Source organism: Apteryx rowi, unplaced genomic scaffold (genome assembly GCF_003343035.1).
Source record: "Apteryx rowi isolate R43461 unplaced genomic scaffold, aptRow1 scaffold_647, whole genome shotgun sequence".
In the NCBI taxonomy this organism is placed as follows: domain Eukaryota; kingdom Metazoa; phylum Chordata; class Aves; order Apterygiformes; family Apterygidae; genus Apteryx; species Apteryx rowi.
Genome location: NW_020450924.1, coordinates 320,304 through 346,644, shown reverse-complemented (window position 1 = coordinate 346,644; position 26,341 = coordinate 320,304). Strand labels below are relative to the sequence as shown.

The 26,341-nt window shown below is 42.5% G+C and overlaps 4 protein-coding genes and 1 long non-coding RNA gene across 9 annotated transcripts in view; 3 read left to right on the top strand and 2 right to left on the bottom strand.

The window, feature by feature from the left end:
• Window positions 1-2,767, top strand: part of EIF2S1 (eukaryotic translation initiation factor 2 subunit alpha) — an 8,831-nt gene extending 6,064 nt beyond the window's left edge. Inside the window, exons 5-7 of the mRNA XM_026084597.1 lie at window positions 994-1,119; window positions 1,750-1,893; window positions 2,215-2,767. Of these exons, the coding sequence (XP_025940382.1) occupies window positions 994-1,119; window positions 1,750-1,893; window positions 2,215-2,340 (396 nt within the window). The 3' untranslated portion in view covers window positions 2,341-2,767. The remainder of the gene's footprint in view (window positions 1-993; window positions 1,120-1,749; window positions 1,894-2,214) is intronic.
• A 1,946-nt stretch (window positions 2,768-4,713) lies between these two features.
• LOC112975007 lies at window positions 4,714-12,122 on the bottom strand. Its single transcript, XR_003256463.1, has 3 exons — window positions 11,955-12,122; window positions 6,549-6,657; window positions 4,714-6,420 (listed from the first exon to the last, which is right to left on the bottom strand). It is a non-coding gene; the product is annotated as an uncharacterized LOC112975007 (long non-coding RNA).
• A 318-nt stretch (window positions 12,123-12,440) lies between these two features.
• Window positions 12,441-19,699, top strand: PLEK2 (pleckstrin 2). Its single transcript, XM_026084582.1, has 8 exons — window positions 12,441-12,476; window positions 12,593-12,774; window positions 13,486-13,577; window positions 13,908-14,095; window positions 14,618-14,719; window positions 15,906-15,989; window positions 17,126-17,204; window positions 18,302-19,699. Exons 2-8 carry the CDS (start codon window positions 12,734-12,736, stop codon window positions 18,427-18,429), a joined length of 714 nt encoding a protein of 237 aa, XP_025940367.1. The 5' UTR covers window positions 12,441-12,476; window positions 12,593-12,733; the 3' UTR covers window positions 18,430-19,699.
• A 101-nt stretch (window positions 19,700-19,800) lies between these two features.
• On the bottom strand, window positions 19,801-25,586 carry LOC112975005 (galectin-related protein A-like). Of its 5 annotated transcripts, XM_026084580.1 has the most exons (6): window positions 25,414-25,503; window positions 24,997-25,089; window positions 22,157-22,245; window positions 21,164-21,338; window positions 20,596-20,781; window positions 19,801-20,062 (listed from the first exon to the last, which is right to left on the bottom strand). In XM_026084580.1, the coding sequence occupies exons 2-5, from the start codon at window positions 25,021-25,023 to the stop codon at window positions 20,638-20,640; spliced, it is 435 nt and encodes a 144-aa protein (XP_025940365.1). In that variant the 5' UTR covers window positions 25,024-25,089; window positions 25,414-25,503; the 3' UTR covers window positions 19,801-20,062; window positions 20,596-20,637. The 5 variants fall into 5 exon arrangements, with proteins under 5 accessions (XP_025940365.1, XP_025940364.1, XP_025940363.1 ...); XM_026084579.1 differs by having other exon boundaries at window positions 19,801-20,781; window positions 25,500-25,586; XM_026084578.1 differs by having other exon boundaries at window positions 19,801-20,781; window positions 25,438-25,523.
• Window positions 25,587-26,220: 634 nt separating this feature from the next.
• The window catches only part of ZFYVE26 (zinc finger FYVE-type containing 26), a 58,774-nt gene continuing 58,653 nt past the window's right edge, over window positions 26,221-26,341 (top strand). Inside the window, exon 1 of the mRNA XM_026084548.1 lies at window positions 26,221-26,282. The gene's annotated coding sequence lies outside the window, so the exon portion shown is untranslated. The remainder of the gene's footprint in view (window positions 26,283-26,341) is intronic.

The window sequence follows — 26,341 nt, the reverse complement described above, 5'->3', positions numbered from 1 at the left end:
CCTGGATGCAATCCTGTGCAATGTGCTCTAGGTGACCCTGCTTGAGCAGGGGGGCTGGACTAGATGATCTCCAGAGGTCCCTTCCAACCTCAGCGATTCTGTGATTCTGTGATTAGTTTTGAAAATAAAGTTACTTGAAGGGCTATTCTCTTATTTAGTATATCTTGCCTATTTTATTCAAATTGGCTAAGTTGGTTTTAATTAATCTTTAGAGGAGATAAAGAAACTTTCTATGGGCTTATAGCCTCATCGTGAGGCTGATAAGATTCTTACTTTTCTATGAATTTACTTGCGATAGCTGAGAATTAGAAGGTTACTGTGAGTCACCTGGAAGTGAGACTAATTTTTATGTGTATGTTAAACCTTTGCACCATTGCTACATAGTCAAACAAATCTTCCTTGTGACTAATCAGGAAATAACAGATATGACCAGCAGCATGAGTCTGTGCCCTTACTTTCAAAAACCTACAAAAAATATAGATAATTATTTTAACTATATATTAATAAAACTTCTCCTTTGTCCCTCTCCCGCGCAAAAAAAAATGCTCCTAAGGTGATGCCTCTGATATAAGGGTTGATAGAATTCCTTGAATTTGTGGTTGTGCATTTTCCCAAATTTCATTTTTCTGAATAGATCTTTCATTTTCTCTGCTGCTTATTGCTTTTATATCTTGATCTTCTCTCCATGTAAAATACGACTTTATTCCTGTTGAATTTATTGGGGGGTGGGGAAGGAGTGCATATGGGTGTATAATTTCATATCTTGGATTTCCAAAGCACTCTGTAAAATGTTATACATCTAGAGAATTTATGAAGACTTTTTTTCCCCTCAGCTTACAAATTAGGAAATTGAAATACTTCTGTAGTTCTGGAAGGTACTGAAGCTGTTTTTGTTTTTGTAGATGAACATTTGTTGCTAAAAAGCTTTATTAAAGCTTAACTAAAAAAAATCTTTGAAGTTTATACAGCCTTTGATAACTTTAAATTTGTGAGTTTTATTATTTGTATTTATCTGTCTTAGACATTGAGGTTGCCTGTTATGGTTATGAAGGCATAGATGCAGTGAAAGAAGCTTTGAGAGCAGGCTTGAACTGTTCCACGGAGAACATGCCCATTAAAGTAAGTGTCCATCTTGATAGTGAAACCAAAAGTGAAGTTTTCTGATGCCCTGAGTTAATAGTAGCTTGCAATTGTAACTGCTACAGTCAAGTAGCTGAAGCCAGGAAGTTGCTCACATGTTACATGCTATATAGAAAAACCAGGGGTGTAACACTTCATTTCAACTATGTGATGACAGTTGTTGCTATGACTCAGCTTTGGCTTCCCAGGTTCAAGAAGCTGTATTTTTTCTGTTCAATTGGAAAAAGTTTACTTATCCAGTTGTCTCAGAAAAACATGTACTGTTGTCACAGTCGTAAATCTTTGCAAAATTATGTGATGGGCTGCTTTACTGATCTGCAAGGTGAATATTTTCTCCACTTTAACATATTTTTCTAAATAAACTTACTAGATTAAAACTAACTCTTTTCAATGTAGTAAATCTGATGGGCTGTGTACTTTCTTGTCTGTTATTCAGTCTGTTTATGTTTCTAGAAAGGGCTTTTGTAATGGCAAAATGTTTCTTTCTGGGTTATACATTCAGAACAATGTTGCTCCCTTTGCTCTTTGTGATAGTTTTTTCTTTTTGCTTTTTGTTACTGAGTTTGCTTTTTTGTGCTTTTTTTTTTTTTTCTCCCTACAACGTGCTAGATCAACCTGATAGCTCCTCCTCGTTATGTGATGACTACTACAACACTGGAGAGAACCGAAGGGCTGTCTGTTCTGAATCAAGCCATGGCTGTCATTAAAGAAAAAATTGAGGAGAAGAGAGGCGTCTTTAATGTGCAGATGGAAGTAAGAACACATTGCATACTAAAACGTGTTTTTGTTTGTTCCCCACCCCAATAGTTTTAGAATAGAGCAAGATCAATAGTGCTAAAGACACTTTAGTGAAACATATTATGAAACTAAAGATATTAAACCTGAACTTCTCCTTAACTAAACAAATGGCCAAACCTTCTAATTTTCCTGKTTTTTTTGTATAACTTAATGTATTTAATTTCTTGCTCTTTATGTAGGATCAGAGCAACAAACTTTTTTTTTTCTTTTTCTCAACCTAAAAATAAACAAAATGTTTCTTAATGACTTTACCATATGTTCTGGGGTTTTTTTCAGCCGAAGGTGGTTACTGACACAGATGAGACTGAGCTTGCAAGGCAGTTGGAAAGACTGGAGAGGGAAAATGCTGAAGTGGATGGGGATGATGATGCTGAGGAAATGGAAGCCAAAACTGAAGACTAAATATTCTGGAATACTTAGAAGAGACATATGAAAAAATTAAACACACCATTGCAAACACCCTGGACCAAATGCTTCCAGTATTGAAAACTTCAAAAGCAAATACTTCAAGTATTTTACTATTTTAAAAAAGAACAATATATGAAATTCTCTCCTAAATAACATTTGCTCTTATGCAGCAACTTATGCAAATTGAATCCTTCAAAAGGAAAGTGCCTAGCTGCATTCAAGACTCAAATCTCAAGGCCAGAGAGGGGCCACAGAGCCGTACTTAACACTTTCATATGTAACAATTCCAAATTGATGATTACAGCTCAGTGCATCTGTCAGTGAGCTTTCCTGGGTCCACCAAAACCAGGCAAGCTGAACAGTTCCATACAGAATGTATTCAAGCAAATATTCAATAAATTTCTAGGCTATGTAACTTCAAGCTTTTTTTTCATTCTTGTCACATAGAGTAGTACGAATATAAAACTTGGCAGAGTATGATTAGTGGGTGATTCGCCTTTAAGATGGAAAGGGTTTTTTTTGTTTTGTTTTAAATCAAGGCAAGAATGAGTGGAATGATGTAGGTCTGTAAATGCAGACTTGTTTAAAAGGCTGTTTCCTTTGTATTGTATCTGCATTGAGGGCCTGAGAACTTGAAAACTCAACACAGGTTGTTGCCATTTCAATAAATACAATTGACAAATGAAAAATTGCATATAGGTGCACTTTGCTCTTATAGATAAATGTAGCAGAAGCCCTAACTAACTTAATAATACTTCAAAATAGATGTTGCTGTTTTCTGAGAGCTCACTGCTGTTTGAGGATCTTCAACTCTGCTTATCCTAGATCTAGTTTACATTAGAGTGGGCTATTCATACTAGATACCACCGAGTTTATTTCCTCTGAAGAAGAGAAACAAGATGTCCTTTCCGTGTTGGAAGGAAAAAGTCGTGTTGTCTGTGGGAATTGGAGGAGAGTTGTTTTTGTTTAAGTAACCTTTCCAAATTGCTAACAGCTTATTTAAATCTTCATTGACACATCCCCTATTACACATCTTCCCCCCCACCCCCTCTTAGGATTTTTGTGTTGCTAGAGAAAAAATGTCCTTGTTCATTAGCTCTACACACCTGTGCATGAACAACAGGGCTTTGAACCTTAGCTGGGAATTCTAAATACCACAATAGTACAGTGTCATTGCTATATGGCGTGGAAGAGAATACACCAAACGTATTCACACAGGGTATGTACATTGCAATCCATGCTTGATTATCAGAGAGGTTCACATGCACCCACCTTTTATTTTTCAGAGAGTCAAAGTTAAGTAACTTCCAATCTTTGTGGAATGCTGGAAAATATCTATCTGTGTCATTACAAAGTATGCAAACAATCTTTTTTTTTTTTTAGTAACTTGAGAAAGTATATCTTCTTAGAAGTTATGTGCAACAGCCTTGCCATGATTTGAAGTTTTATCTCTATCAAATGTTCACTTCTGATAGTTTGTTTTCCCTTTACCAACTCTCTTGAACAGTTATCTTCCACGTTTGCCCATTCACCAAAATAATGAATTGACTTTCATTAAACATGTATGTGGTACTCTGACAAAAGAAAAAAGGGCTTAAAAATGAAAAAGTCTCCCCATGACCTGTATGCCAAAATAATGCAGTAAAGCAAGGCATTGAAAATGAGCGACTCTTGCTCTTTAAGTAAAGGATATAGTCAGGGGGATATGGTTGGTGTCATCTCTAAGAGCTCTATCAGTGGGTTAATAGGTGAGCATCATTTCTGTCAGTAACTTAGGCAAAAGTTTGCTAAGCTTGTACAGTAACTACAGGAACTCTTCTAACTCTTCTATTGACAGTTCTGTGTCAATTTTGAGTGCCTGGGAAAAAATGACTGAGGTGGCGAGGCCAGTAACAAAGCAGCTTAGGAGAAATGCATTTCAATCACTTAACACCCTGGCAGATGAAAATCAGGCTCTCCTTCTGTTGCCGGAGCAAATTTTAACCGAGAAGCTTGAGTGAAGAAGAAGAAACCACTGGGTATTGCTCATCTAGAAGGAGGAAGCTAGAAGGAAGGAGCTCTGAGATGGCTGCTTCAAGGCTTCTTACCTAGGAATGTCTAAGTTAGTGCCGAAACTGTGAAACCTGTGCTGGGCCCTGGCTGTGCTGCACTGGCTGTCAGGTCAATGCCTTACATAGTGTTGCTTAAGGAGCTTTAGAATTTTTGTTTAGATGATGCCTTCTGTCTCAATAGATCTATTTTGTATGCTTGGACCAATGTTTACCACATGCTTAAAATAAGGGATGGGGCAGGGGGCAGTTGGTTCTGTGAACATCTTTGTAGAGCCAGTAATGTGAGCTAGTGTATTCCTGCTGTTCATTAGCAACTTTGCTGTTTGCTAAATTGTAGTTGCAAGGCTAAAAGCTCCACTTACACTCATGTAGTCAACTAAAGGGAAAATTACAGGTATAACTGTGGACAGAACTTAGCTTGATGCATTAATCGTAAGGATCCCAGCTTGACTTTCATATCCCGTATTAATTTCATAGGACTGGCAGCTTGAAAACAGTTTTACTTATAACATCTGTTAAGGATTCATACAGAAAAACAGAGATACTGGATCAGATCAAACACACAGTCCAGGATTCTGTTTTTTGTTAGTGCTAAGAGTGACTGCTAAGGAAAGAGTGTGTGCACCCTGCTTTTTTGAGTTGATTTTTTAATGGAGTGAAAATTCCCTGCTGTATTCTCTCTGATTCTGGCACTCATTTTTTAGAGGCAGTGGAACTAGCATGTTTTTCTCTGTAGCAGAATCTGCAATTTGGATTTTTAATTTCTGACAGATTTTTTGTTCTAGAGTCTAGACAGACAAACAACTATTTTCCAACACTGCCACTTTTCTACAGTTAATCTTAAAAATGCTTTTACATCATAGAGCATCTTGAACCCTTACTATCTTTCACTTTCGTCTAGAAATGTTTCATCATTTTTATTTTGATGTGGTTTCTTTTCATCTTATTTCATTCCCAGTGCACTAAAGGAACTAAATATTTAATGGTGTCCTACGCTGGAGGGCAAAGTCCTAACGTTTTAAGCATCTAGTCTGAAAAAGCTGGATATACATAATCCCCCATGTGATGCTGCTTGCATGATTGTAGAGATGGGTATTATAGAGCATGCAATCAGAGTTGTTTTTTGGACCGGTTCTTTTAATCAACTGCTCTTGGCTTCCTGAAGGACTAAACTGGAAGGTACCAGTAGTGTCTGTCAAGTCAGCTAGCTGAAATAGTGCAGTGCTCGCCCAGCACAGGCTATTGCCTGCCTTCTCTTTAATCCTGAATAATATTCTGTGGTCCTGAAGTCTATAGCCAGCTATTGCTGGCCATCCTGATGTAAATTCTGTATTCTTCATACAAAGTATTTTGGGGTCACTTTGAATGGAAGGCAAAAAAGAAGTTAAGCACTCAGTTGTGGTATTTTTGTTAAAATGCCTTACCGATGTGTGGAAAACACCACTTTAAAATGAATCTGAGGAAGCATACAGTCCTCCTTTCAGTGATTTCTCACGTCCCACAGAAGACTTCCTAGCATTTTCTAGAACTCCCTAGATTTGTGTGTTTGGAAGTACATCACTTTTCAATGGAGACACCTCAATGCCAGAACTCACCTTCCCAGCACACACACTAGCCTGACAGCCCAGATCTGCCCAGTCGCTTTGCAATGACCCTTTTCCCACACCCTCTGAGTGAGATCTGCGTGTACTTGATCCCGGGGACCAGAAAACATATGGGCAGTTTGTTAGCCCTGAATAACCTCTGCAGAAGGAGAAAGGAGAGGGGATTTGTATGTGTGTGTGTGTGTGTGTGCACGCATGCGGGCATGCTATACCTATACAAAGCACCGAAGAAATAAGTGAAGGTTCTAGATTATAAGAAGTAATCAATACAAAAGCAATCGTATTCCTGGGCTATTTCTTTAACAAACATCTTAGGCAACTTTTGCTTCACCACTCACCAGCAGTTTGACAATGAAATTCTTCAGTGCTAGCGGTAATTTTGCCAAGGCACATCTGTAAAATTGTGGGTGGTCTGCATCCTGGAAAAAAAGAGCTCACTCAGGTCTTCAGCAAGGACTGGTTATTGTGCAATTCTGAGATCACTGTCTGAGCGAGAGCCCCTGCAAGCTTCTGCCTGTCTTCACTAGCATGAAGTTATGTTACCCACCTTGTTATGAATTGCCTGCAGTAGCAAGTTGAACAATGTGAAGTCAAACCTCAAATACCATATGGTGGAGCACTGTATTCTTGGAGCTGGTTATATAAAGAGTTCCTGTCTGGGAAACAAGCACAGTAATCACATTTTGTGTACTTAGAGTCATTGTATTTTTTCTTGATGCAGCATTGCTAATATCCTTGTGTACCTGCTCTTGTGAATATTTCAAATATTGTTAGCTCTTCCCTGAAGTTTAACATTGGTGGGGCAGTGCTGGTAGGCAGAGGGATGAGTTCAATTCTGATGTACAGAACACTTAGTGAGCTGAAATTACTTTATTTTCTTTTTCTACTGACTACATCGTTTTTTCCCCAAGATGCTGCTTCTGAGTGCATACTTTTATTTATACGTACTTTTATGTATATACACAGAGATTATTCTTTTAATTAAAAAAATACGCTCAGTTTAGTTCTTCATTTTAAGGCCACAGTCATATAAATCTTTTTTTGTTACAAAAATTTCCCTTGATATCTTCGAAAATACTCACATACCTACAGCAACAAAATATTAAATGACTTATGTAGATGCTCTGTTAAACTTACTGTACTCAATTTAGATGGACTGAAGAACAAACATACATGATGTGATTTATGCAGGTTGTTGTCATGTGGCTACCTGCCTTTTCCAAAGTGGCCAAGGGAGTTCAGTAGGAGCTACATGCTTAGCTTCAGCATGGGTTGGCTGCTTTGGAAATCTCAGCTAACATGCTTTCCCTTTATACAGCAATTGGCTTTTCTAACTTCAAAGTACAAACAGTGTTCGGTCACCCGCTGTATTTCTCACAATCTGTGCAGGATTTTTCTCTGCCTAGTCTCCAGTATGTTGTGGTGTTTGAATACCTTCTTCAGTGCCTTTCTCTTCCTCCCTACCCATTAAAAGTCAGAAAAATAATATAAAGATAAGTTTGTTTGTTCCTTTTCCCCAGCGCATGAAAGTGTGACCGTTTGTAATTTGATCCAGTGTACAAAGACTGAGGAGATGCTTGTGTCAGCTTGTCTCACTGAAGGACTCTGGACTCTTTGCATAGCAACAAGAGCTCTTGTTTATCTGTTATCCTCTACATCGTGTTTCTTACCACAGTCTTTAGCTTTAGCCACAAACATCACCTTGCTTTTGATACAAGTCAGGAAATGCCAACAGTACAGGCAAGGCTATTACTGCTGAACAGCAACTCAGACTGAAATGCTGTTGGCTATTACTGGCTTATTTCAGGAAGACCTGACCAAATGGATTTATTACGGTTGAGGTTTCCAGAAATGAATGACTGAAATTAGGCTTCTAAGCTCATATGCAGGCACAAAAAAGGCACTCTATGTTTCAGAGGTTCTCAGTAGTTTCAAGAAATCACTAGAGGCTGTTCATGGATCGAACTTTTTCTAAAAGCATTAACAGTTGCTTTCATGTGGATTTAGGTTCCTAAGTTTAAGTAGGCATATTTGAGAATCTTGACTTGTATCTCCAGGGGCCACTGAGAGTAGAGTGGGGTTTGGGGTGCTTTGGGGCTTCTTAGGTAAAATAAATTTCTAGCAAAAGAAAATATATTTTAAGGCTTGTAGATTTCTCCTTTTAATCATTGTACTCTACCCTCACAGTGCTCTGTTCTGTGGTGCCCCGTAAGGGCTGCTTATTACAGGAGAAATTTTATGCTGTATGGTTGAACTGTCTGAAGTTTTGACGGATGCAGTTTTATAATTCTGCTTCCCCCCTCCCATGCAATATATGTGTCTGATCTGATTTGTCACCATGTGGCTGCTTCTTATATCGGCTTACTCACCTGGCGGTGCTTTTTTACTATACTAAATTCTGTGTAATTCTTTTGAAATTCTTTCTAAACTTCCCTTGTTTTACTTCCCTGAGGGCAGGTGCTGTATCAGAGCCAGTTCAATGTTTAACTAATGTCTCATAAGTAGGATGAAAGGTAGAAAAAAATCAGGGAAGGCAGAGTACGTCACAGTTGAGGAGGAGGGTAGTGGAGAAAAATGAGCTTTCTTAAACTGCTCGTGTGCAGAGGGACAGGCTGCAAGGGCTTGGGCACTTCTCGGCAGGCACTCGGCTCCCATCCAGCCTGGCCATGATGCAGGAAGCAGGTGGGGTGCTGAAGGAGGGCTTCCTCGTCAAAAGGGTAAGTGCTCTTGAAGCAAGAAAAGCCACGTTGCGTTGTTTCATTCCTGCAATTCTGCTCAYGTACAGAAGCAGCTGCCATGTGCGAGCTGGGGAGCTGATGGAGCTAGGGCTTGGGCAAGGTGGCGTGTTGAGCCTGCCCTTTGGTAAGAAGATCCTGGAGGTTGCAAGGCTCTGAGCTGTGCCTGGGGGACACAGGGCTGAGCTGCAGGAGTGTCAGGTGCTGACCAACTGCACTCTGATTTCCCTGTTCCCATGTTTACCCGGAGAAAAGTGAATTAGCTATCAGAATTAGTTAGTTATCAGAAAGGCAATATGTGCACACCCTAGGCCACACCTCTGCAAAGAGCACATAAAAAATACCTGGCAAAAGGCTATGTGTCACCGGTGGAAGAGGCCATGGGAGGATGGAGGGAGGGAAGATGTTCTGATGGTCTCTTAAGATACTTTGTGCCGTCTTTAGCGGGGTCAGTTGAGCAGGGTTTCTCAGTTCATATGAGGGGATGGGGAACAGAGCACCCCTTTTGTAGAGGATTGGAGCAATACTAAACATAGAAATGTGTTTGCAATGACTTCTTTCTTCCATACCCCTCACACTCGTCTGTAAGAAATTTTCAGCCAAAACATGGAGAAAACAACTGCAAGACAGCATCACAGATTTCAGCCTTTCCCGCCATGTATCCCTATAGGACCAGGTCATAGCTGGGACTCAAGAGGGCAGCTTAATTGGGGGCATAAACTGCTTTTAGTACCAAGACTCTGTCTTTTAATATCAATGACTAACATCACGGTCTTTAATTGCACTCAGAAACTGTTATTGGAAGGTTTGTTCAGAGCTTTACCACGCCTTGGGAAATGCTTTTCAACAGTACGTGGCAATGTTTCTGGTGCTAGCATGAAGGCAATCCTCATCAGGAGCTCTCCTGGCAGGGCTCCCAGGCGGCCATTCGCAGGCGGCCGAGGGCCACATGGAGCTGGGCTCTGCGCTGAGAACGGCCGTGGCCAGAGCTGGTTACTACATTCTCTTCCTGCGGCGAGCAAAGCAGCCCCAGCTCGGGCTCTCCTCTGGGGTGCCTCTCTGGCCAGGCTGCCAGTGCCAGGAGGAAAGGCAGCAGGACTTTGTGGCTGTTGCACAACTACCGAATTCATTAAGGGAAGTCAAGGCACCGCGTCCATCAAAGGAACAGGGCATCCACACGCTGCACTATAACTGCCAGGAGGCTGTACAACATCACCAAGAAATACACTTTAATAGGAAAGAGACAGAAAAGAAGATGGAGAAAGGAAACTGAAGGAGAAGGAAACAAGGCATCCAGAGAAAATGATGAGGATGGGGTGCAATCAGATAAAAGGACACAGAGATTTGTTAAGCAGAAGACAGCAGAAGCAAGGAGAACATCTAAAAATGTTATAAATAACTGAATGTATTGTAAGTATGAAGTAAATTGTACAAGAGACAGGAAAAGATAAAATATAAGATGCCACCTCCTGAAACAGAAGAAAACTCCCAAAAGGGAAGAAAAGAGACATAACAAAGAGTGTATTCAGAGGAAAAATGGCCAATGGCATTCACAGACAGTGAGGAAGGTGAAGGGAAGAAGAGAATAAGACCAGGCTAGATAAATTGTATTTAGTATAGACTAGAAGACATTAGATTTAAAGTGACCTGGATTTAATAGAATCTAATGACCCCAGCTTTTCTTGGAAATTGCTATTTTTCCCCTTTACTCACAGAGAATTAATAAGCTTTGATTCCTGCCACAACTGGACCTTGCACATTCCTTTCTTCTAGCTGTCCCCACCCTCTTCCAAGTGTCAAAGCTGCCTGTGCCAAGCACTCCACTTGCTGACTGTAATACTCCGTCATCTGTAGAAATGTAAGTCAGCTCCACTGCACCACAATGCTGGACCTGGCAGTGTAGGACAGGACTGGGCCTGTCGGTGCCAGCCCTCGCTCAGCATGTTCTCCCATACAACTGGGCTAAAAACAGCTGGAGGCTGTCGTTATTTACAGAGGGGGAAAAAGAGTTTTTGTTTGTATTCTGGTATAAGCCAGGGGGCATTTGACTGTTCACAGCTTTCCTTTAGTCTTTTGCCATTAAAGAGAGTATCTCCACTACAGACAGAAAACAGTAGCCCAGGGAATTTTTTTATTCCAGGAGATTGGAGGCAGGTTTGATTGATAGAAATAAACCCCTAATTAGCAGTATGAGAGGAGGCAAGAAAAAGCCAAGCCACGCAACAAAGCACTCTCAAGACCACTTGGCACCTACAGCCACACCAAAATGACAGAGAATGAAGCTAATGTGAAGACATCAAACGCCATCCAGGGTCCACAGAGACAAGAAGTTTGTCTGCAGGAGCAGCTGAGCATGCTGACGCTCTCACAGATTTCAAGGTTTGCCTTGTTCCTGCCTGGTGCTGCCCCCTGGGAGGTGCACACCCGAACGACAGCTTTTTAAGATCGTTCACCTGAGCTTTTGCAACAAAAGCTTCTTGCCAGCAAAGATCATGTCCTGCTGGAGAAAGAGCACAGTGTCTTTCTGTTCTTGCTGCATGATTTTATACTGATGTAACTTTGTTATTTTCTTACTGAAATGTGTATTTCAGAGAGCAGGGGACCACAGTGACTCCTTATGATCTTTTTCATCCAGTTTCCTATTAGTCTGTGGCATTTTCATGAAAAAGAAAATACAGTCGTTTCTCTAATGCTTGTGTGGATTTCTTCCCCTCTAGGGACATATTGTTCATAACTGGAAGGTGAGATGGTTCGTTCTGCTTCAGGATAAACTGCTGTATTACAAACTTGAAGGAGGCAAGAAGGAGCCTTCTCCAAAGGGCAGGATCCTTTTGGATGGCTGCACTATTACTTGTCCATGCCTGGAATATGAGAACAGACCGGTATGACTGGAGAAAGACATCCCTTCTCAGTGACACCCACTCTCTCATTTCCCTTTTCCTCTTCTGCCTCCTTTGACTTCTGTGACCATATCACTGGGGTATGTTTTTCCCGAGCTGGGCCTAGCTACAAGTGAGCTGCATTAGCAATGTAACCAGGCCTAGCCATGAATCCTCTAATTGTGTCTTTGCAAATCGGGGCCACGGCCATTAGCAAAACACGCAGGCAGAGGGAAGAATAAACAGAAATGCATCAGCCCAGCAGCATGTGGAGGGAGGGCATGAAGAGCTCAGCAAACCCCGAGGAGGATGGGAAGAGAGCGGGGGAGAGGTTACTACCTTGTCTTCCCTGGTGGTTGCCCCTAAGCCCTGGCCATATCCACTGCATGCTCCCGGGCTAGCAGCCAGGTCAGGCGCCCTTTTCCCTCTCCGGTGGGACTTCGCTGCCGTGGAAATTTTTTCAGCACGAGGGCTCTGCAGAGGAAAGTGCCTCCCGTGCTGCTCTGGTCAGCGGCTGGTAGCAGCAATGCAAACTTCCCCTGAACGGGGCCAGCAGGGAAATGACTCTGCAAATTGCTGACTATTTATTTCAGGACTTCTCTTAGCAGAATGAGCCTAGTGAGAGTTTTCAGCTGTTGAGAAAATAGAGAAGATCTGGATGTGAAAAACTCCATTGTCAGTAGCAGACTCCTACATAATCCAGTGTCTGGGTAGTCTGTTCTCTTGAGTACCCCTGGCTCCATGCATGCAAACTGTGCTTGGAACTAAAAAAGCAAGGATTAGGAAAAAAAAAAAAAAAGCAAAAAAAAGCAGCGTTGTGCCCAGCATCCTTCAGGCCAAGAACTGCTTGGTACTGCCCAGGTGGGATGGCATACCCTCCCCTCACTCATCTCACTTGACTGGGGCTAAAAGAAGTGAAATGTGAGTGGAGGATATTAGCTAAATGTTGTAACTGCTTTGCATTTCTCTCTCCACAGCTACTTATTAAACTGAAGACAAAAACCAACACAGACTATTTCCTTGAGTGTTGCTCCAGAGAGGAGCGAGACTCCTGGGCTTTGGACATTACTGGAGCTATTCATGCTGGCCACCCAGTGCAGGTACAAGAGCTTCACAGAATGAAGAACTCGTTCAAACTGCTAGCGAATATTAGTCTCCAGTAAGTGTAAATGCCTTCTCCTTCTGCTATTGCTGTAGTCTGCAAAGCGCCCAACCTGGGGGATGGGGAGGGTCAAGGGAAGCTCCTCTCTGCCCAGATCCCTCCCTCACGGCCAGAAGGGCTGCTCAGTCCTGGGTTTTGCCCAGGTGTGGGAATGTGCTTTTTCCTGACCATCATTTTGTTCTGGGTATGTGGATCTGCGCAGGCTCCTCATGGCTGGCCTGAGGCCGTCCTAGTCCTGCTGCAGAAGTGTTTCCATTGGGGCGATACATCATCTCGGAGGGTGTAACATCAGGGACAAGCTCATAAATGACTTTGTTAATGCTGTGCTGGTGAGCTTTCAAAGCTGATAGCCAAAATCCAGGCAAGCATTTTTAGGGCACATGATGCTAAACAAGAGGAAACTGAGAACTGACTAAGAAAAATGATGTGAATTTAAGTTGTGTTGACAAGATAAATGGAAGCTGACTATAGCTCAGGTGAAGCGCTTTAAAATGAGACGTGCTTAGTGAGGCATCTTGTTTAGCGCTCTGCACTGGGAGAATAAAGTTTTCCTATACTGTACTTAGGAGGAACTTCAGGAGAGTACCGAGGCTGTCTCCTGGCTTTATATCAGTAATCATTAGGACATCCCAGGCACTGACAGAAGTACATGACAGTCTCTGCCTGTCTTTCCCTTCCGGTAACACTGTCCTCCATACTCTTTTACAGCCACATAGTGGACAAAATGCATGATAGCAGCACTGGAATGAAGCTGACCCCCAACATGGAGCAAGGCAACAGATACAAAGAGACCTTTACAGGTACATGTATTGCAGACAAGAGCTTCCTCGTGTCCAACATGCCATGTGGCAGTGAAAAGGGAACTATTGCACTGTCTTCATGGTGGGATTGATTGTGGCACAGTGAAAAGTACTAGAGCAGCCAAGCCCTCCAACGCCGTTCTCTCTTGCCCTATGGATATATGCAAGCATACATAGGGCCCCCACACTTTTGGCCAAACTTGTACATCATTGACAGTCTATTCTATGGTGCCAAAAAGTTTCAGTAAAAGAAGGCCTGTGTGGTAGGAGACCATCTGTGTCGCCATGGAAGAGCACATTATCTTGGTCTGAGCTGCCTTCTCCCTGCAGGTTCTGCACTGGTGGACTGGCTGATCTCCAACAGCTTTGCTGTGTCACGGTTCGAGGCTGTCACCTTGGCATCCATGCTGATGGAGGAGAACTTCATCAAGCCCGTGGGAGCCCGCAGCATTGAGGCCACACGCTACAGCGACCTGTCAGAGCAGTTCCTCGATGACTCCACCGCACTGTACATGTTTGTAAGTGATGCGGCTGCCAATGGAGGCATCTCCTCTGCCCTGTGTCACACACTTGATTTTGGGCAGTGGTAAAGGGGACACACACAGCATGCACCAAAAGGCAAAGCATGCAGGTGGTGAAAAAAAACATGAAAGGAGAAGCTTTGGGCTTTTAACAGTAATAAGGCTTGTACTTTTGCTGGAGACAAATAGCCACATGGATATGGAGGGATCTACAGATTAGGTAATCAAGTATGAAAAAGGGTGCAGCCCTCAGCACTGCTGTGTCTGCATTTAATGGGAACCATGCTGTAGTTCTGCTACAAGTCAAGGCCACAGTGCATGTGTAGGTTTTACGGCTGTAATTCATTGCTTGTAAATCTCAGAACTGCTGACCTGGGCAGCCGGGTTACAGAGTAGCATTCATTCAGGAAAAAAATGAGCTGAAAACAGCTCCATGGAAGATAAAATACAGTAGAACTTTGTACTTAGAAGTGTGTTTAGATTTTTTTTAAAGTGCACCTATCTTTTCCCCATTTGCAGGCTGAGAGCTATAAGAAAAAGATCAGTTCCAAGGAAGACCTGCAGATTAACATCAGTGAATTAAGTGGCACAATTGTGAAGCAAGGCTATTTAGTGAAACAGGTAAATACAGCCTTTGAACTTTCCTTGTGAAACAAGAAATATGACAGCTGTTATGGCTGAATGGAGAATAAATGTGGATTATAAGAGTATTGCTGGAAAATTATGGCCAACAGAGATAACTTTCTGGTCAACATTGCTATCAGATATAATGTACTGAAGAGTATCTAGTCATAAAGTGAGCTATGGAGCTTGCTGCTGCACCATTATTAATGGGATATACCATATATATTGAGTGTATACTGAAAGATACAAAATAATTTCAAAAACAAGAGTCCCATTCAAACTCAAAATCCCATCAGAGTTGTTACATTTACCTCCAGGCAGATGCACTGTTTTTCTGCTCTATCCTAACCCATCGGGGTAATGTAAGCAGCTATGATGTTCAGTCACGCCACAGCTGAATTTCAAAGCTGAATGGATTCACTTTGGCATGAAGTGGACATTAACCGGTGGACAGTCGCTCATACACACATAGATGCTCTGGTGGGGGGGAGTCCTGTTGTCTTTGAGTGTAATTACCTGCTAGTGAGTAATTGTTTGCAGGATCCCACCCACAGTCTGCAACAATTCATTTCTAAAATGAGCATCAGTTGCAGCATTACAAAGCCAAACCCAGCCCCCCGCAGCAGGCAACCCCACTTCATTGCACCCCTGCATTTTTCTTCTGGAGCTTTGAACCATGAGCTGCATTTTTAGTGTTGCTCAAGCTCTCCCTTGGCCCCAGCCTGGCGGCCAGACCTCTGCGGGGGGATGCTTTCAGGGCCCTGACACAGACTTGCCGTGTGCACTGCACATTAGCAGCTGCCAGGGAAAGAGTAAAGAGATGTGAAAGCACCCATCACCCCTTAATGCCCTTGGAGCATGCAGAGCATATCTTTTTAATCCAAGCCTTGTATTTAATCTGAAGTTAGGAGGAGGGATCACGTATATATTCGCTTGTTCCTTTCACTCTCCTTTCTTGGTGCTCAGCACAAGAAAGGGAGGGAGTGAAAAATCGTCAATGTATGATAAAGGATGTTAAGCAGAAAATCCTGGGAGCTGTAAAGATGTCAGAAAAGATTTTTCCCAGTGGCTCCAAATCCTCTAATTTTAGTACCTATTTAGGCTTCCCCTACAGCCTGCAGGAAAATGGCCATTGCAGCAGGAGGTATTTACTGGTGGTAACTTTAATTCCTCTATGTTACAGGGGCACAAGAGAAAAAACTGGAAGGTGAGGAGATTTGTTTTGAGAGCTGATCCTGCTTTCTTGCATTACTATGACCCCACAAAGGTATGTGAGTGGGGAGCTGGCATCCTCAAAAACCCTCTTACAGAATAATAATAATAATACGCAATTATGCTGTAAATGTTTCTCTCACCTAAATCTCCTTCTGGGTTCCTCTGCCCATTCCTGGGGAACAGGACCTCTCTGGCCTTACCCTGGGAGGTTGCTCCTGTATGATTTTTCTCTCCTTGTGTCTTCTAGCCTGTCTTTTCCCCACTGAGACTCTTTTCCCATAGGTGTGGGGCAGTGATCTCTTTGGGATTACTCTTGCTGTGTCCATGCAGCTGGGGACCACACTCCTGCAGGGATTCTTCCTGGCCTGTGGTCTTTTGGGGCTGTCGTCTCACCTCTTGGGGGCTGTACTGCTACTGGGATTTTCTACTTTCTTATTCCAGTGCTGAATAGGTCTTCCTTGATCCCAAAGTGTTTATAGGAATTTCTAGTACTCAGTTCTAAACTTGCTCAAGGAATATTAGAATTTATCTTCCTGGATACAACCATCAATGATAGCAAGCCAGAAGGGCATGTGGAGCCATCAGGCCCCATGCGTGGGGTACCACGAATCCCACCAGGTTGCTAAGTGGAACATGTATAGGAATGCTTTATGTGACTTTTCAAGAAAACACAAACAGCAGAACAGTGAAAAGAGCTTGCAGAGCTGGTTCATTTTTTCTTGCTGGTTTCTTTGTGGGGCTTTTTGCATTGCAACTCTCCCTTGTAATGCTGTAAACTCAAACTGCAGAGCCTGGAGATCAGACAAGCAAGCTAACCTGCTAGTGAAAATGGTCAGATTTTTCCCATGCAGACTCAGTGAAAAAAGGCAAGCTAAAAACTGGCAGAAGTGTCTTTTTTTAAATACGCTATTGATAAAACAGTACAGAGGTTTTAAGTATATAATTTTTATACTATCTTTGTGCTTTTAATTGATCTCCACCATTCCCAGCCCCATCAAAGAAATCTCTGAGACTGAGGGAAAATAATAATGAATTTAATTGCATGCCCTAACTGACTTCTCCTGTGACCTGGATGTTTTAGATCCAGAAAGATTGTCATTACCTCTCCACTTTCATAAAAATAATTGGTCTACCCTGGAAAATAATTCTGATTTTTCCAGGTGAGCCTCATTTCCATTTTATTTGCAGGAAGAAAACAGGCCAGTAGGTGGATTTTCTCTTCGTGGCTGTCTTGTCTCAGCTCTGGAGGACAATGGAGTCCCAACGGGTAAGCATGAGCCTCCAGACTTTCCTGCATACAAATTTACACTCTAGCAGTACAGTTTTTGGGGGTGGGATTGTGTGTGTGCACGAGTGGGCTGGCCTTTCCTTTCACATGTCGATCAAGGGAGGAGGCAGGTCATTGAAAAGCCCCATATTGTTGGGCAGTCCCATACCAGATGGGAATTTTTAGAGTTATTTCTGCAAATCTTGAGTGTTCCCCTTTTAATGGGCCTTTCTCAGTCAGATGACCTCTGAGACTGTCTCAAGACACTGATTAATATTACAGTCAAAGAGGAAATGTCTTAGGTTTGGATGTTGTTGAACCCAAAGCCCAGAGGCATCCCCTGATGCCATCCCTTTTTGTCTGTTCTTTCTACTTATGCCATTATTTTTTTGTTTTTGAACTGCTACAATCGTAGCAGAGACTTAAAACATAGGAGAGACTTAAAAACAACAGTACAAAAAACAGTTCTGCTAGTGTATGTGCTTGGCTTAACACTTGTCTGGAACCTCAGCCCCACAAGTAAGTGTTTTTGCTGTTAAAGTAATCAATTTTATTACAGTAAGCACAATGTGTGGATCTTGAATAAGGAGTGTCTTTCTGAAGAAATGTCTTTAAGAATTGGTTTCCTTTTCCCCTTCCTAAGCAATAAATCTCCCCACAAAAGACACAGCCTGAAAAAGATAGAGGAGTGGGGGTGGAGGGTGAGAGAGATGACACAGCAATAAGCAATACAGCTCCCTGCTAAAGGAGCCTGAAGATGGGCAGCAGCAAGTCTAATCTACTGCAGGAACTGGTAAGGAGTTCATCTCTCTGTTGTACGGCTCCAGTAAGATTCCCTATCTAAACAGCATGTGCTCTACATATGGTGCATAACACACAGTAGTTCATCCAGTCTCTGGGAGAGGTGTCTATACTATGTCTTTATAATGCAGAAGGGGAATCAAAGACACAGGGGTTTTAGATGTCTTATCCATAATGAAACAGATAGATCTAATCCCTTTCTTTCTTACATTAAAATTCCTCCCTATGAAGCTTCTTATCTGCTGAAAAGCAGTCCTCTGTGCATTTTCATGATCTGTCACATTTTTTCTCTGCAGGAGTGAAGGGGAATGTGCAAGGCAACCTTTTCAAAATCATCACCAAAAATGACATCCATTATTATATCCAGGCCAGCTCCAAAGCAGAGCGAGCACGATGGATTGAGGCAATCAAACCACTGACATGAATAAGGTGGACTCCATGCCAGATGGCAAGTCACATTTGTGACCAGGTTTCCTGCTCTCTTTGTCTGGGAGTGTTGTTTTTCCCTTAGATATTTTTTGATATTTGTATTACCACAGCACAGAAGTTGTAAATCCAGCATAAAAATTCACCACCAAGAATTTACCATCCAACCAAGAGACAAGGAACAACAGGTTGATATAGACAAATGAGGCTTTACAGGGAAACAATGAGATAGAATATTCCAAGATGGAAGAAAATATCCTTTTGTACAAGTATTCAGTTTACATCTGGCAGATCCATATTGTGCTTTAACCTAAAGCAGAAATGTCTTGTTCGTTTCCCCTTTATAAAGGGGCTCATAAACTTAATTAGTCCAGGCTGACTGAATCGAGGTGTGTGAACTGGGTCAGAGCTATGAAAGGTTCTGGTTTCTGAGGCTGCCTTTCTCGATGTACCATGAAAGAATCTTGTGCTAAGCCAGTTTAGTTGCCAAGATAATCACTATTGTGAAACAAACTACAGGTCTGTCTGTCCATCCATCTGCTCTAGTATTTGGTTCTCTGTCATGCTAGAAAAGATCAAAGAGTCCTCCACTCTGATATCTAGTTTTTTCTTGTACTGGTAATGGCTCATAGCACTACATGACCCTGAGTGCTGCTAAATCAAATGAGACCAGTGGTAGTTATTCCAGACAATGGCTGGTGCTGAATATATTGGAACAAATCACTCAGCCATGAAAGCAAGACTTTTCCTTCTGATTATCACCGTAAACCCATTCATGTGGTGCACCATGGGGACTGAGAGCTCTAATAGCAGTTCTGCCTATTGCTTTTTCTATTTTAAACCATTAAACTTTCCATTGTTTTTCTAGTAAACTTGACTCTGATATTATATTATTATTATTAAATGTTATAAAAGTTCAGTGCATTTGAATCTCCTATGCTCTTTTGAGATTACTTTTCTCAGAGGATAGTCTGGGATATGTGAAAATAATGGTTTCATATACCCTAAACTTAGATTAGTATGGGAACTCAGACATCTCCCACAGTGCCAGAGAATAGAATGGAATTTAGTGAGATGATTAAAACACCCTACCAGACTGCCCACTTTTTAATAAAATTCCTGTTATCTGAGTACCTGTATCTGACAGCKAACCTCTGCAGCCTCTCTAGAAGAGGCCCTCTGAAACCAGTATGCTATGTATCTTCCCTGAAATCACAGAGCAATTTGATAACCCCCTACTCACAGAATGATTTCTTTGCAGATTTGTTGTCCTCTGAGTTCTGTACTGAAAAAAAGTCTCTTTATGTAGAGATTTTCCCCTTTTTCCTGTTTTATAACCAACCAATTATAACAGAGCCAAAGACAGCAGTTATGATATATAAATGTATTATAATAGCCACATATTTGAGAATCTTTTGTAAATCTACAGCAACAAAATACCAGCATAACACTCACATGCATTGAAATATTTAACAAAGTTAATACAGAAGTTTGCCAGCAGAGATGCAGTTTTAATCAGATACAAGAACAAGCAATGCAGTTTCAGCTACAGATACCATTGCACAGGGCTGATCCAGAGAAGACTGTGAAATCCACAGCTGTTGAAACCTTTCAATTCATGAAAACTCTACCTGCAAGAGACAGGGATGATGGTAAAGCATTTATTGCTCTCTACTGGAAAGCACAGATGGCTTTGTGCTAACTGATCAGAGTTTCCAGGAAGAACAATTCTCTCCTAGTAATGCAAACCTTGTGGGGGGCCCACCAGACTCCCTTACTCACTTATAAGGAGATCTCCAACCTCTCTTCTCTCAATACCACCACCTGTATACTGCTCAGTTCTAGGCACAGGAGTAACAGCCATGCTATCTCTGAGAGGTCTGAGCTCCAGCAGCTGGCATGGCTGGGGAGCTTGGGCGGGGGGGGGGGTGTCATAAGAATAGGAGATATTGCATAGCATCATAGTCCTAAGGTTGGAAGGCCAAGAAAATATCTCAGCAAAGGCCATCTGATTTACCTGGACCAGCCATATCCCTGCAGTTGCTCAGTGTATGTGAGAAAAAAGTGTATGTTTCAAACATATCAGCAAGTGAAACAGACACAGACATTCTCCAGAATCAACCAGGAGAGAAAGAAAAAACATTTCTCAGGCAGGAGAAAGTACATTTGTCTTTGTCCCCTGATGATACTGAGGTGGTCTTTTTTATCAGGCTACTTTGGTAAGCTTGATGTCCCCTGTGATCTGTAAAGCTTTCACCAAGTTCAGGGCCTGAATGCGGTGAGTGAAGTCACAGAACTGCTGTCCATCAACCAAGACCCGTATTTGCTGGTGTTCACATAAGAGCTCCATCTGCAATGGAAGAACAACAAAGGAGGGTATCAGAGACCAGCAGCAGAGGTGATTTTGCTAGCATGGACTTAGAACCCCATGTGATCAGGATACCGAAGCACAAGGTCTACAGGTTCTTCTCTAATGCCTCTAATTAACAACTTACCTTCTACTGAGATAATACTGTAAAATTCCTTACAGTGAATTCTCTCAGTAAAACCAGAGAAAGAAATTATTCTCTCCCATCAGGGCTGTTGATGAAGCATGAATGTTGCTCTCAGTGCCATACTGGACTAGTATGCCAGGGTTGTTAATGTGGCAATTTCAATAGTTAGAGATTTGTTGTGATATATGCAGCCTTTCAGCCTTTCTCCCACCCTAATCATAGTATTCCCCAAATTACCTTAAATGTGTCACCTGCCGTAAATGGGAAGTAGGGAATATTTTTCTCTTCTCTTCCCCATTTCCCACCAATTCGTGCATTTCGGGTGATGGATTTGTCACTGAAGTTAACTGTAAGTAACAGCCCAACATCTTTGTTTGCATCCACTGGATCACAGAGCAGAGTCACTGCAAAGCTGAAAAAACAGTTTGGTGACTGGGACTTTCAGAAATGTAAAAGAACAGAAGATACATGGCAAATGCATAGAAAAACTAGAGACCCCTGCTCATTTCTTCTCAGATCAAAATACAGGACTCCTGCAAGGATTGTGCACAGGTTTAGAAGCTGCAGAAAGGGATGGAAACCGCCTGTTCTTTGTTTCTCCTCCAGTTTCCAGTGGGATGCTACTGGCTTCTGATTTTGCTTTCCTCTCTTGCGACCAAAACCGAGCAAATATTTGTGGGTGAGCCAATTCCAGTTTGTGTCATAAAGGAAGCTATGGAAAAATGTAGTAAGAGAGGAAAACTCTTCCTCGGTGGAAGCACAGGAGTTGATAGCAGAAAAGGCAAAAAATGTAATGATAGCACAGTTGCTGTCATTTGGACTAAACACAGCAACGGGCCTACACCTGCTGTGCCAAAACCAGGTATTTTTGTTGTGCAAAATTAAATGGTGTTGACTCTAGCATCCAGTAGACAACATAGACACAGGTTCTGAATTACATCTGCTTCTGAAAGAGCAATGCCATTCATATACTCCCTACAGTTTTCACGAGATAAAGGCAAGGAGTAGAAAATGCTGCAACAGTAGTCAGAGAGCCTAAACAGTGAATTCATTCTTGATCTTTAATCTCACTCTAAAAGAAGGAAAATGAAACAGAGCCATAAATTATGAATCTGTATGACTTTCTTCCTCCTGAAAGAGCACAGACCCTCAAGAAATCTTTTGAATTTAAAAGGCAGGTATGCTACAGTGTATGAAGTGACTGAACCCCACAAAAACCCCTTCACCTACCTCTTGGGGTTGGAATGCACCATCCCTATGACAGTGATTTTCATGGCTGGTCTCAGTCCACCTTTAATTTCACCAATGTATTGCTCCACCTACAGGGAACAGTGAAAACATGCTGGGGTAGTTTACAGCTTGGTTAAACTAGCTTTAACAACTGCTTTGGTTACCTCTTACAGCTCTATTTTATTTTTACATGTAAAAAAGGATCAAAAAAAATCTGCAATCTAAAGTACTTCTTATATTTTTAGTCCAAATTCCATCCGTTCAGGTAACAGGTGAGATGGCTGACGTAACCAAAATGACTGATAGCAATGTGATGACTAACTGATAGGGCTGTTGACTGTGATGGGCAGTACCTGACTAAAGACTCACACGACTAAGATGACTGGCTGCTGTCTGTAATATATGTGACTGATATGCATGATTAATTAATGTGACAGCATGCCTCAGGTGGCTCTATAAACAGATATCACAAACTTAAGGTGACTGGCACCACCAGCTAAGTTTAGAGTAAGTACTTCAAGCACTGAAGCTGCTCAGATAAATGAGATCAACCAAGTAGGTGAGGTGACTCACATGCTTCAAGACAGTGACAGCTAACTGACACATCTCAGAAGACCCAGTGACTGCTACTACAGTCTAATGACAATAAACCTGGTCATAACGCTTCACATAGCAGATCAAAAACTTTGTGGCAGCACGATGCAGAGCACAGACCATGTATAAACTTACTCTGCCAACTCAAATTTGTTAACAAATTTTGATCAATTAACTTGATATTAGCAGACATTATACTGGGTAAGGTAGTGTCTGTCCTCTGGCGTAAGAGCATAAAGCCAGCATAAACTCTGTAATGCAGCTAATTTGACAGAAATGTGACTGTGTGCTCACATCAGATCCCAAACAAATTTGTACTGGTGGGTGATCTGGTAACGTGCAGGTCCAGTATTAATGATCACTGGACAGCAGCCCCAGGCTGCTTCTCTGCTGTGCCCCAAGAAATGCTTTGGCACGGAAACTTCGATCTTATGCAGACAGGAACAGTAGGTTGGCTGAGGGCCCCATAGGGTCAGGTGGAGGTTGATCTGGGTACACTTACAGTGCCCATGATGGGTTGATATTTAATGTAGATCATTTATATTGTCTGCCTTTGGTTCACCCCACTTCCTTATATTTAGTCAGGAGTAATATTCCTTCCTTATATTTATCAGAGGTAGACTCTGATACACCTTTAAGTAACTTTAAAAGCCATCATTTTTTAAGACAGAAGACTTCTCAGTAGATCTACTTTTATTCTATTTACAGAGAACTGTAATTGAAAACTTCACCCAAATATCAGAGCTACATTTACTTGTTCCAAGTAATTCTCTGACTGTTTCAAGGGTCAGTACTGAAACTAATAGACAAGATGATTAATATAGACAAATAAAATAGAGAGCTTAGAAACAAGTGATAGGGATGTTTTGAGAATTCAATTTCATAAAATGATGTGATAATGTAAATGCCAAAGTACTATGTTGCAGCATGTAATCACTCCATGGGTATACTCACTTAGGCAGAATTTGCTATAAAACGCTGAGCATTATTAGCAATTTGCATTTGTAATTTTCCAAGCCAATGCACAGCAGACACGATTTTAGATAAAAGGCGCTTTATCTTTCCAGTGTTCCAAAGTACAAGGTATTTTTCACTAGAAGATCTGCACAAAACATACGATTTAATAGTTTGACTTTTAGAAACATTACATTATCATGAAAACTCATGGATTTCTGCTCACAGTAAAATCACTTTCATTCAAGTGTAACTTGCTATGAGTATTTCGTACATTTTTTAATTCAGATGATTGGAAGATATGAGAAATGTTAGCTTTTTTTTTTTTTTGAAACCATGCTTCATAAAAAGGAGAAAACGTAAATTATTGATTGCCAGCTTGCTTAATGACCATGGAAATTACAGATGAAAAAGTCTCTACTATATTCTATTTTCTAATTTCAATATACTAGTTATAACTTCTGCTGAAAACACCATCAGCAATTTATCTTCCCTCCTTGCTTTTTACATCCAGCAACCTTTACAGTGCTACAGACATTAATAAACCTCCAATTCCTATGAACACAAATATAGGAAGAAGAAATCAATGAAAAAAATCCCTTCAAAACTACAGCAATACTAGTAATGCTAATAATGTACATTTACTCTTGCAGAGTGACTCCAGCAGGTAGGTTTAGAAATTTGTAACAAAAGAAAAGCATCAACCATCTAAGGTATCTTAGGTGAGGGAATAGCTTCTCAAGTAAGAAGTCTGACTAAGGAGATACTTTAAATTAGATAAAGCAATTAGAGAATGGATAACAGGGCATGGAAGACCACAGGCTAAACAAACTCCCTCACCACAGAGGTCTTGTCCTCCCATCAGCAGTCCTTCCTTGCCTACACAAGAGGCAAGACATGAAATAATACCCAAGCTCAAGAGTGAGGGCTGAGAAATTGTTTGCACAGTCATGCACCACAATAAGTACAGTCATTAAGTGCATCAGGTATCAGAGTTAAATATGTGCAATGACAACTATATTGTTTCAACACTTAAAACTCTTCCAGCATGGCTGAAATAAATTGAGGCACAACTGCCTAATGCCATTTCTTGGCTGATTTTGAGTTGACGGTATAGAGGAAAATTATTCAAGATGCTATAGGAGTTAAGGATAAAGTCCCTGCAGGACCTTGTATTGTTTATAGGTGAGTTGAGAAACTCCTAGCAGTTTTGTCTTTTTAATACACATATGTACATCGCTGCCTCCCCGTATTTTCTGTCTAGAAGCCCTGGGACTCATTCATTCACTTACTTTGGCACACCTGTCATTCTCCGTCATCGTTTCTCTGCCTTACACTCGCCTCCGCTGCAATAGTCCCAGGAGAGAGACGTTTTTGTTTCGCGCCTGAGGAACAAAACAAACAAAAAGCCCAGAATAAAGGGAGGATGTGGGGGGGGGCCTTATCTCTGCCAAACACCAGCTGGGCACCACCCTGCCAAGCAGCTGAGTCACGGTCCTCCTCGCGCCGTTTACCCCCCAGTGGCAAAAGGAGGCAGAGAAATGACAGGGGCCCCCGCGGTCCATCAGCAGTGAAAGCCGGGTGCTGCCAGTCAGGTCCCTGCCGCCCGGGCCACCCCGGCGCTGCGTGGTCCTCACTCGTACCCCTGCTAAGGCCTGCCGCCCCTCGGCACCCGGCCTGGCCTGCCCCGCCGCCCCTCCGCACCCCACCTGCCCCGCCGACCCCGTCTGCACCCCAGCATGGGTGAACGGTGCAGGCTTCCTGCTTCTGTCCCTGCGGACACTGGGCCCCAAACCTGCTCCAAACGTCCTCTGCGATGTTGAAAATAAACAAACAGGAACGGGGTGGATCAGTAAGGACTGCATGGAGAATCATGATTTCCTGGAAAATCTATACAAACTTATATGTAGTATGTGTGTGTGTGTGTGTGTGTATGTATGTGCATGCATGTATAAAATACTGTATATTATACACATAAATAGGTAATTAAATTAACCTTTATTAATTATATTTTGATAGTATTTACATCCTCCCTCAAAGGGGTATATATATAAACACACACACATACAGATATTCTATCTAAGTGGGTGTGCGTATGTGTATGTATCTATCACACCCTCTTTGAAAGAGGATGCAACTGGCATCAAGACACGGTTTAGCCACTCGTTTCACACCGCCGTGCTGCGGCGTTTCGACCACAACTGCTCGGCGCCCCGCGGCCGGCAGGTAGGCCCGGGCTATCGGGGCGGAGCCAGTGGGCGCCGAGGGGGCGGGGCTCCAGGCGAGAGCCAATCAGAACCTCCCGAGGCACGCGCGGAGCTAGCGGGTGGTAAGAGGCGGGCACAGGCCGCGCCGCTAGGCTGGGCGGGGCGTGGCTCAGAGGGAGGGCGGGGCCTGAGCTGCCCCGAGATGCTGAGGCGGCGTCAGGCGCCCCAAAGAAAGATGGCGGTTTATTTACATGCTGCCCCGGCCGAGCCAATGGCCGGGCGCCCGTCCGCGCGCCCGCCCGCCGGCGCGGTCAGCTGAGGCGGCGCTCAAGATGGCGGCGGCGCGGGGGGCGCCCGCGGTGCCGTAGAGGGTAGGGCCCCGGGGCCGGGAGGGCCCTTGGGGGGGAGGGGGGCGAGGCCGCGCCCTCTC